General features: G+C 40.0%; 1 protein-coding gene across 1 annotated transcript in view; it reads right to left on the reverse strand.

Annotated features, from left to right (window-relative positions):
* The window catches only part of LOC109912099 (mitochondrial glutamate carrier 1), a 147,097-nt gene that overhangs the window by 127,614 nt on the left and 7,212 nt on the right, over nt 1-12,271 (reverse strand). The window contains exons 3-4 of the mRNA XM_048607286.1: nt 3,130-3,255; nt 992-1,047 (exon numbers count right to left, since the gene is read on the reverse strand). Coding sequence (XP_048463243.1) covers nt 992-1,047; nt 3,130-3,255 — 182 coding nt within the window. The remainder of the gene's footprint in view (nt 1-991; nt 1,048-3,129; nt 3,256-12,271) is intronic.

The raw sequence follows: 12,271 nt of genomic DNA on the forward strand, positions 1-12,271 counted from the left end.
AGGAGCAGGAAGGCTTCTGAAGAAGGGTCTAGGCCCGAAACGTCAGCCTTCCTGCTCCTCTGATGCTGCTTGGCCTGCTGTGTTCATCCAGCTCTACACCTTGTGATCTTCTTATTTTCTTTTCACCTGTGACCATTGCCAGTGGAGAACTCCTTAGAACTGTACTCAGTGGGCACAGAGCGAAAGGTACCTGGGTGCATGGGGAGTGTGACAGGCCACAGATAATATGAAGGGGGATGGAAGTGAAAGTGGGGGCACAGGAACAATATTGACAGCTTGAACCAAAGAACCAAAGCAGGCATTCTAAGCAGCCTGCCGTCTGTAGCCACACTCCTCCTGCATCATACTGTGGCTCAGAAACTGCACAGAGAGCTACAGTTTGCTCGAAATAAACAAAATCTCAGGAAAGTAAGTCATGTTTCCAAGTATGCACTTTGGAAGCTGCAAAAGGGTCTAACTCTTGATTCACAATACCCAGAGGACAATACAGATAAAATCTCTCAGCTTGATGCTATTTTCATTAAAGTTGAAGAAACTTTATTTTACTACACTCCTGTGGAGCACATGGGGATTTTTCCAAATTAGAGGTACAATACGAAAGGTTAGTCATTTGATCTGGTGACATCAGAGAAGTTATGTGCAAATGTGACTCCTCTAGATTCCTGCAGTGTGCCACTGTTTACTGTCAAGCTTTCTACATGAACAATGAGCACAGGTGATGTCCCAAGGTTTGTAGATGACTGAGGCACTGGAATGGATTAGAAGCCAACCTTTGCTCTGTTTCACACTGACAGCTTAACTGAGATGCTATGATTTTCTGAACAAATACAACGGGGTAGGATTTGATTTGAAACACCGCATAGATATCAGAATGGGCTGCCAAAACGCAAAATAATCACGCACTAACTTGGTGAACACAGGCATAGATGTGAATTGCACTGCAAATTAAGAACAGATCAATACTAATGCAGAATTTTTAAAAAAAACTTACCCCTATACATCCCAAAATAGCCATCGGATCGGATTGTCTTAATAAGGCAGTCGGACCTGAAATAAAATGAAGAGGTTCACAAGTTTCTCTTCAGCGAGTTCAGAAAAGCAGAATTAAAAAGAAACACCCGCTTTCTCCATTTTGAAAGATAATATACAGCACCTCCTACAATAACTTAATAATCAACAGCAGCAAAAGACATATACTGGAAGATGCCCTCATTGTTATTTGTGAAGAAGTTGGAAAGATACTCTCCATTAATTATTTCACTACAGATGGTGCATAGATAAAATCATTCTCCAATACATAAAGTTTAATCATTAATAATGTAATCACCTGGAATGGAGAGCTCCAAGCGTGTGATTATTGAAGACTGATTAAGTGGTCAAGTGTGTCATGATGACTTCCTCAGCTTTTTAGAATTCTTCTAATATTCTTTCCAAGTCAGTTTCTCTTCTGTGTCACTCAACTGCACAACAGCATCTGCCGCATTGCAAATGGTGGCCAAAGAAAGTATTCCCTTCTCAACTCTCCCTGGACAGGTTCCCACTCCTCACTTCATTTTCTGGCCAATGGGCAGCGCATTGCCCTATTGTGCCTCCATCTTTGCTGACAAAAGAACCTCAACAGTGGGTCTTCTGATTTTCCCCAGGCTCACTCCACTGGACAAGTTTCTAATTTGGATTAGGCACCTCTAATGAATAAACACAGCTAAAACGATTAAACCACACAATCTACCATTCTATGGCACCATCATCATTTTCAGATCACTCAGAAACTGTGATAGTCCTTACTTTATAAGACTTGTTTCTGTCCACCTCATACCCAATTTTCGAGTCATTAAGCAACTTCTGGTGAATTGAACATGACTCTGTTAGGGTGACATTGTCTGTAACATTTTACTATTACAGAAGAAGTCAACAACTTTACAAACAGATTGCACTGGTGACATAAACCGGTCTCAAAGTTTCTCAGTTCTTTAGTCAGCACTGGAGTTTACAATGACTTTTCATTACACCTGCGATCGATTTCTGCTACACTCTCCCTTGAACCCCTGTCAAGGACAAATTAATAAAATCAACACCTCTGGTATACAAACACATATAGATCACATGCTGTAAACTGAAAAGTATTTACTCACTTTTGCCAGTGGTATTCTCTTTCAACAAACTATTGCCAACCAATTTAAAGTTGACACCAAGGAAATGGGAAGTAGAGAACTGAGGATGAAAAACTCAAGGAAGATGACAAGGGCTATTTCCCCAGGTTCTCTCCACTGGGCAAGTCTCTGATTTGTATTAGGCACCTCTACTGAACAAGACCAGCTAAAACGATTAAACCACAGCCTACCATTCGATGGCACCATCACCATTTTCAGATCACTGAGAACTTGTTGTATTCTTTACTTTATAAGACTGCAGCCTCCTCTGAATATGTTCAGTGATTGGCCACCACTGTAAAAAAACTGCAAATATAAAAAACTTTATGGTCTAGCATGCCAAGTTACACTCCAGGATCTGACTTGAACAATATTACAACCAGCTGGGACCATAATAATGGTTAACCTCAAACATTTAGGAGGTAGCTTTGACTTTTGGTGACAACACAAACCATGCAGTAACAACTCCAGACCCAGTAAGAAAGTCTTCCAATTATGAAATATGGCCTGGCCAAGCCATATATAACTCATGGTACAGATCTCTAACAATAGAGGTTAAAGGTGAAGTTTATAACCTTCATGAACTCCCCCACACTTGTATGCTAAAAGGCAGCAAAGTCAATACTCTATTGCAGAATAAAGACAGTAGATGCTTGGAGGCAATTACAAATTAAGCAATTATTCTCAAATAGCCAAGCAACATTGGATAGAATGTACTACAAGCAAGAGGTTTGATGGATGGTTTTCTCTCTGCCTTGTATATGACAAAGTAGCAATGTATTTAAAAAGAGCAGATACTCAAATGAACCAAGTCATTAAAATAGAATGTTTAGTGTGAACTCAGAAATTCCAAAATGATTTTAACTCGTGTCCAATGCGGACATGAATGAGAGATTGTCACGTGCATACAATTTGTCTCTACAGCTGAAATCAAGAGCTAGCTCACGTTGAGCGGTGTGTTTGTTTTTGTATTACTCACATGCTAGAGTACATCCGCTGGCCATTTTGCTGGTTTTGAAGCCGTGTTTTTGCTAAGTCTATTGGGAACACACAGGTGACCCCAATTAATCCTGCAATGCCTCCGTTGATCAGCTTGGCAGGTAAACTGGGAGAGAGAAAAGACAAACTTTAAGAAATAGGAGAGCGGTAGGCTATACAACCAGCAGTGCCAATTCTGCCATCCAGGACAGTCGTTGCTAATCTTCATCTCTACTTTCCCATCCAGTTCAATCCCCTTATCCCTTCATTCACCAAGTGATCAAAAATCTATCTATTCCAGCCTTGAATTCACTCATTAGCTGTCATAGTAACTAGCTATTTTCCCTTTTGCTGTTTACACTGCACATGTGGTTTTTGATCTGGAAACCACAGCAATTTTATTTTCCCACCTGGAAGTAATTTCCGTGACATTGTGTAAACTTTGACCTGGCATTTCACTGTAGTTTCAGAGTTATGTAATTCTCATAAATGAACAGCATGGGTAGCACAGGAAGATGAATGAACTGTGTGCAGTGATGCAAACCCAATCATGCCTCCAGCAAAAAATAAATCACAGCTATTCATTAAGGAGGTTCAAATTCTATTTGCATCACTTAATGTAAGCTGGAGATACAAGGAAATCACATCCACTTCAGGTTCAAACACCACACAATGTCCAGAAATCCAATTCATTTGTGCGCTAGTCTCTTCATTGTTTTACTGTTGCAACTTCCGTGAAATAAGGATTGACAATAAACAGTACCACTTTAAATTTAGTGAGGGCAAGATCATGCACAAAGATTAAGTACTTAGATGAACACATGAAATGCCACAGCTTCCCAAGGCTATGGGCCAAATGTTGGAAACAAGATTAGAGTAGATAGCTATTTGGTATGAACATAATGGGCCAGAAGGACTCTTTCTGTGCTGTAAGATTTCTGTTAAGCTTACAGATTCATACATGAAATAACAAAACTATTATGATGGAGCCACAGTGAATAAATGGAATTAAGGTTCACATCAGTTATGATCACATTAAATAGAAAAGCAGACTCAAGAAATTGTATGGTGACCGAGGGTCCCTACGAATCTGATAGTCACTTCTAGTGAATACAAATAAATAACTTATCTGGAATTTCGCCATGCCTGGCTGCGGCATGTGGTTTTTGATCTGGAAACCACAGCAATTTTATTTTCCCACCTGGAAGTAATTCTAATTTTTACATTTTAAACAAAAATAATTACTAAGTATAGATCATTAACTGTAGTTAACAGCAGTGGGAAAGGTAAGAGATTAGTTAAAAATAAGTTAAGTAATCTTTTCTGTTTTAATTCATTCTGAATACTTGCTGTCCCTCAACTATTTGAGTTAATAATTATTGTCCTGAGGAAACGGAGAATATGTTGTATTTTGTGAAAATACTGCAAAAGTTTGCTTGGTCTCCCTCAGAATCTTTGTGGTCAAGCTCTGCCTGTACAAGTTAGGGTATTTTGGATGCAGTTAGGGTATTTTGATGACAATCCCTGGTCTCCTGCAAGGCACAAAGATCGCAAAAGTTGGCCTCCACATTGAAGACCTTGCAGCATTGGATTTTCTCTTCTTTTGTGGCAGCTCGTGGTTGTATTCTGACCTTAACAGCAGTGGTCTCATGTGACGATATTTATTTTGACATGTGTAAACAAAACGACTTAAACCTTCCGCCAGCAGCTCATCCAACTCCCAATACTCTATTGAAATGGCTGCCCTATAGCAGTGATTTGAAGCGACACCACCCAACCAGCTGTAACCATTGTGGGAACAGATGGGGGGGGGGGGGGGGGGGAATTGACTGAGTCAGAGATATTTATAGGTCAGAAACATAAATGACAATGTGGGAAATCTATGTCTGGACGGCTGGTGCCCTTGAAGCTTTAGCTTACACTTTGAGTCGTAGAATTGTACAGCACTGAAACAGACCCTTCTGTCCAACTCCTCCATGCCAACCAGATATCCTAAGTAAATCTAGTCCCATTTGCCAGCATCTGGCCCATACCACTCTAAACCCTTCATTTAACGTCCAGAACTAAATTCCTTCGTTTCGGAAACTGCTAACTCAGGAAGATAAATATTTTGCACAAAAGTACTACAATACAGGGGAGTAACAAATAAGGAGCCAAATGAGTCCTATCATCAATGAATCAGAAACTCAAAAGCTATTAAGACCAAATTCAGTTTGCTAATTATTTTTGTGACCTCAGGTGATGGGGGCAGTCAGTGAGCACTGGAAAAGCAGCAGCATATTTCAACTTGCAACATGGCAGGCACCGAGGTATGGCATGGTGTGATGCTGCTCATCTTAGCCTCTGGAATGTACTTAACTACCTCACCAGCCCCCAACCTCAATTCAATACAGCAATTTGGGTACCAATATTTTTTGTTTTAAACCAACCATCCATTTAAATTTGATCAGCAAGGAAAAGCAGTTATGAGCTACTCACACCAAGGCATGTCCAGATTTAATGCCTGGTGTGTACAGAGGCTGTTCTCAACTGAGATAGCTGCAGGGGTGTTAAATTTGGCTCTAGTGCCCCCAACCAAGAAGCACCAAAAAGTAAAGATGAGCCAAAGTTCAGAGATATCATAAACTTGTATTTATAAATTGCCTTTTGCAACCTGTTTTGACAGCCATTAAGGTACTTTTGGCATGGAGTCACTGTTCTAGGAAATAGAACAGCCAACATGCACAGAGCAAGGTCTCACAAAGGGCAATGAGAAAATAACCAATTTGGTTTAGCAATGTTGTTTGAAGGATCTACTTTTGGCAGGACACTTGGAAGTAGTTCCACACTTACTTCTGAAATAGTGCCATCTATACATGTACACAAGTAGTAAGTTGGGCTCTCAGTTTCATGTCTCATCCCAAAGACAGCATCCTGAACTGCAGTATTCCCTCAGTTCGCCACTGATGAATCCATCTACATTTTGTTCTCAAGTTTCTGTAGCGGGACATGAATCTACAAACTTGTGGCACAGAAGTGGAAGCACTACCTATTGAACGATTCACACATTCACCTTCACACATCCTGCTTCAACATTTTTTTAAAAATTCATTTACAGGACATGGCTAGGCCAGCATTTAATGCCCATCCCTAATGGCCCAGACTTCAGTTAAAAGTTAACCACACTTCTATTGGTCTGGAGTCACATGTAGGCCAAACCAAGTAAGGATAGCAGTTTCCTTCCCTAAAGGGTACTAACCCATATTATTAGTCTTCAAAATTTTTACATAACCAATCTGAAATTAATGTCAGATACAAAATGTGTTGGGAAAATTTGGAATTGTTAAAAATGTGCAAAATTTTCTCATCACAATACTTACTAAATATTTGAAATGGGGGGGGCAGGACTATAATATTAGAACAGTTCAAAGGGCGTAAGTGAACCAGATGGGTTTTTCTTGCTAAATGGTAATGGTTTCATGGTCATCATTAGACTCTGAATTCCAGATTTTTATTGAATTCAAATTCCACCACCGCAGGCTTCAAACCTAGGTCTTCAGAACATTAGAGATAACAAGGTGTAGAGCTGGATGAACACAGCAGGCCAAGCAGCATCAGAGGAGCAGGAAAGCTGATGTTTCGGGCCTAGACCCTTCTTCAGAAAAGCCTCCCCTGATGCTGCTTGGCCTGCTGTGTTCATCCAGCTCTACACCTGGTTATCTCAGATTCTCCAACATCTGCAGTTCCTACTATCTCTCCTCAGAACATTACCTGTGTCTCTGGATTAAAAGTCTAGCAATAATACCATCATCTCCTGTGCGGAGTATTTTCAGTATTTTCTGCTTTACTACACAAACGGCAGTTTGACCTGAATTTTGAATATTAAGGGTTAATTTGATCAAAGTTTTCAAGGGATTCAGGGAACAAGATAGGTTAAGGGGGTTGGGGAACAAGAACTAAGGGATACAGTCAAAAATTAGAACAAGAATTTTCTACAATGAAATTAGGAAACACTTCTTCAGGCAAAAGTGGTACAACTTTGGAATATTCTTCCTCAAGCCGCAAATGATTCTAAATTAGTGTTTGTTACAAAAACTAGATTTTTGCTGTTTCTGTTATCCAACGATATGTGAGATATATAACAATGTCAGGTAAATTGACCATTGCGTTAGAGTAAGAATCAGCTAACCAGAAAGTGTTAATCGATTGTTGTAAAAACCTATAATGTCCTCACGGCAAGGATATCTGCCCCCCTTACCTGGTATGGCCTACATTCAACTCCAGACTGGTCAAACCAGCAATGTCCACATCCTATGAAGAATTTTTTTTAAATTTATTGTAGGCAGATGGTGTGTTAGACCTAGGTGCAAAAGCTGAAAGGTCAATTGTCTAAACACTGCAGGGGAAATAAAAATCACTTTTTATTGGAACGTAATGATAATTCAGATAATTAATGCTGTCTGGCAACAGTTGTTTGTAAACTGACACCAAGGAACTGAAAAGGAGACAGTGGCTGACTCACTGCAGCTAGCTAATCAAAACTGTTACAAATATGCACATGATGTACAGGGAAGCATTCTGAGCCCATAAAAGGCATTCCAATCCCACTGTCTCATAAATCAAGGGACAAACTCCTAAAAGCCAAGAGATGGGTTATAAAATAATTTATTGGTTCCAAATGTCAACCAATATAGATTAACACTCTGTTTATAATTGTCATTTTAGTTTATTTAACCTCTAACAATGAGATAGTTCCAAGGAAGTTATAAGACGGTATCTGAAAATGCTTCACAAGAAACTTTTTATAAATCCTGTTGTCCCAGCACATGCTAAAGAAGGATCCATATTCCCATCGAAGCAGAATGAGACGCCATGGAAGGTGGTCATTCAGCCCATTATGCTGGGCTAGCTCTTTCCCAGAGATACCCAATTAGTCATGCTCCCTGTTCTATGCCCAGAACGCTATTTTGTTTTTGCCTTCAGCTCTCTTTTGAGAATTACAATTGCAAATTTTTTCCTCAAACTTTCAGGAAATGCAATGCAGATCATAACCATAAATATGGTGGGAGGAGGTTTGGGTGATGGACAAGTATCAGCATGGATTAATTGAGCTGAATGGTCTGAGCAATTGTATGTGGTGAAGTGACTGAGTGAGATTGCGTGCAAGTGAACAAGTGATTTATTTTTATGCAAGTGATCGACAGCATCCGCAGTTCTTTCATTTTTTACTCAAGATCAGTCAGATCAGTGATGATATCCACCAGGGACAAATATTAAAAATTCAACCAACCCCTGAACATCCCAGCTTCACAGATGGCCAATCAGGTGAGAGGAGCTCATGGCCTTGAGATCAGACTCTGACACCAGGAGCAGTGATTTTTTTGGAGGGGCTTTGTGAGAGAGAGAAGAGCCATGAAGAGTAAGACAAAGTCAGATCCATTAACGGCACAGTGGTGTTAAATATACTCCAAATTAAGTAAATTTTGTATCTCTTTCAGGGATCAGACATCACCCCACCCCCTCAACTGACACAAAAGATGCCAGATAACCCCTCCAGCTCACAAGCAATTCCGACCCACAGCCCTGTAAGGGCACTCCATCAGCCAAAAGTTTATTGTTGAGTATCACTATACCAGTGGAACTTGAAGGAGGACCAAAGCCTGGACAGTGTGAAAGCAAAGGAGCCAGACTAGATACTTTCTAATCAACCTGTTGCGTGATGTGCTTTATTATACCCCTTGAGCAGGTGGGCCTCCTGGCTCAGATGTCAGGACACTACGACTGTAGTGCAAGAGTCCTTAGAATATAACCTGGGTCTCTGGATGACTAGTCAAGTGATAATTCCACTACACCATCACCTTCCTCAGTTCCATCCACTCAGCCATCCGCTGGATTAACTGAAACTTGCTACACAAAGTCAATGGCAGAGGCGGGCAGAAAAATCAACTCACTCTGTTTGAAAACAATGCAGACTTGAGGAAACTGGTTCAAAACCAAGCTTCTCTATCAAACACAAGTATTCATTCCCTCCTACTGATATCTCAAAGTGGATTTTCACGAGTTGTTTTCATATTAGTGTGCCTCCTGGCTGCTAAAACAGACAGATTGCTAACTTGGCCAAACAGCAAGGGACGCTGGGTACATTGGCCAAGTAAAACCCATACACCATACACACTGCAAACATAGCAGCCAGGTGCTAATGATATTAGCATAATGTGAAAGGCAACAGTTATTCTGGCCAGACATACCCCCAACAACTTATCCACTAAACAAAGGAGAATTCAGACAGAAAGGCACCAGGTCCTGCTACACAAAGAAATTAACAGTAACATGCCATCTAGATGATTAACTCTTGTTTCAAACTATTAAATGTGTATCTCTGATTGGCCAGAACTATAGAAGGTTCTAGAATACCATCTAAAAGGTGTAAAAGCATGGGTTCACCTATAGACTTTGCTCTTGGAGCTGCTCTGAGAATCCCTGGAATTGTCTGAGGCCTTCCGAAGAGACCAACATGGCAAGAGGCAGAGACCAACTGACCATCCAGAGAGACAGGAAGGAAGAAAACAGCTTCGCAGACCCAGAGACAGAACCACAGAGAGCGCGACAAGAGACTTTGGAAGTATTGTAACTTTGTGGAGCCAAAGAGGATTAGGGATAGTATGTTTATGACTAAAGATTATTGTAATTTTGTTCCTAATCAAGTGGGACTGTTTTGTTTTGGTACTGGCTTCTGTTAATATTGATTTGACTGCTTCAGTATAGTGGGACACTTAGGCTGGTTCATTCATAACATTCTGGTCAGAGTTGTCTGTAACTTGTTTAAAGAGCAACCAGACACAGAGCTTATTTGGAGAAAGAGATTAAGGGAGACTCGGTGGTAGATAAACTCAAATGAGATGAAACACAAGTAGAAGTAAGCCTCTTTAGTTTGTTCCATTATTCAATGAGACCATGACTGATCAGTGACCAACCTCCACATACTCACCTTTGTCCCATTTTCCTAAATACATTGAGCTCGTAAAAAATTCAATCTTGAATTTAAATTCAGAAATTGATTCACTATCAATGGCCATTGGTGTAAGATTGTTAAAAATGTTTCCTAGCCCTTGCATGTAGTAACGTTTTTAATTTCACTCCTGAAAGAACGGATTCCAATTTTTAAACTATGCCCCCTTAATGCCAGATTTCCCAAACAGAGAAAAGAATATTTCCGCTATCTACCCTCATTGGATTAACATCTTAAGGGGAACCATTCACCTCCAAACCCCCTAGGGTCCAGGGAATATAACTGTAGCTAGCCTAATTTCTATTTGCATTTTTTAAAAGAACTTTATAAATGGAGATGGAAATCACTGAAAATGTGATGTTACTAAGTGCAGCATTTGTAGAAGGCAAGCAGTGAAGTTCTCGGGGAGAATTTATTTTATGCTACTTAGGGCAGTAGAAACCCATAGGATTCTTAAATGGCAAGTGAGGGGAGGAACAAGGTGAAATGCTCATAAGAAGGGAAAGTGCCGGAAGACCTGCTGTGGGTCATCCGACCAGCACAGGATTAATGAAGAAGTGAGGAAATTGGTCACGCTGCCAGTAGCCTCAATTACCTTTCATTACGATTCTCAACAGTGATCTGACCACACAGCAAGACCAGATGAAAACTGTGCCGTTGCCAAAGGGAGTTCAAAACTCATTAAACACTGGAAACTCAAAGAAAAGAGTTGGTATAAATAGCAGTTCATGTCAGATCAGACAGAGGGTGTGGGGGAAAACAAATACCTTCATGAGTTTTATGGCAGGTTGATAGATTAACAGTTTATTTGTATGTTTTCTTTTCAGCTAATTTTATCATATCTGATAACAAAAGCATCTTAATGCGACTCAAACTGCCAGAGAAGTGCTCTGAACGGTATAGGTTTTATTTTACCTTAAACCATAATGCCAAATTAATATCCCTATATTAACCCATTCCTTCCTAGGGCTTCAAAACCATACTCTTCCATTTCTTTTAGGGTTTTCTTTCAGCCTTATCCATTATTTCTTGATTTAAATCATTGAAAGGTACTATACTACAATAGGGAGCAGCTGAGATAAACAGCATAGATACATTCGAGGGGAAATAAGTAACTATGAGACAGAATAAAAAGTAGGCTACGTCAATAGGGTTACACAAAGAGGTGCAGAAGGCAGCTCATGTAGAGGATAAACACCAAATGGTATGACTGACATATTTTGAATTAACATACTGGTAGTGGAGTTATTGACTAATCATACCAATCACTAATGATCAATTAATCTACCACAAGCCCAGGACACAAGATGGAAAATGTCAGTGTGAAAATCTTTGGAAACTATAGGTCCAAAGTCACCATTTTCTGACCAAGAATGCTACCTTAATCCCTTTAATAATGTCTTAAAACATTCATACACTAGCTCCCAAAATGTTATTTTTTGAAAGAAATCTATCTAGTTTGAATTAATTAGTACTAACCGCTTCCATCGTCTCCACAGGGAGTCTGCTCCACAGATGGGCCACGTGCTCACTGAGTTCTTCTATCTAACTTATCAACCCTTGTAGTGTCCTGCACTGTGGGCCTTGACCTTTCACCTGGGTTTTGCAACAAAGAAAAGTACATTCTAGCAGATGTCAAGGTCTACCAAAAAGCAGATATCATGATGTTCACCCTTTTAACATTGAATTTTTGAAGAATTCTCAGTTTCACAATCCTATTTAGTTCAACAATCACTCATTTTGACAAAAGAATCAAAGTTGATCCGACCCAGCTACAAAACTAGTAGTCTCAATTCAGCATCAGATTGGGTTTAATGTTGAACTATCCAAAATGCCATCTCATTGTCAGCAATGCAGTCACAATAATTTATCAAAAGTATATTTCTGCCAGCAATTACACAGTGGAAACTGAACAGTGCAGAGCTTTGCAGAGAGAAGGATCCGAAAACAACCACCAGCATCAAAAAGAGCTAGCAAAAGGAGGCAATTATAGGTGCAAGAAGAGAGGAGGGTGTTGTCCTTCTGAAACAGTGAAAGTATGTGTAGCCTTAATGGGAATGTAAACAGTTTCCTTTGATGAGAGATAGTAGGAACTGCAGATGCTGGAAAATCTGAGATATACAAGGTGTGGAGCTGGATGAACACAGCAGGCCAA

The sequence above is a fragment of the Rhincodon typus genome, chromosome 17, assembly GCF_021869965.1.
Source record: "Rhincodon typus isolate 14 chromosome 17, sRhiTyp1.1, whole genome shotgun sequence".
Classification (NCBI taxonomy): domain Eukaryota; kingdom Metazoa; phylum Chordata; class Chondrichthyes; order Orectolobiformes; family Rhincodontidae; genus Rhincodon; species Rhincodon typus.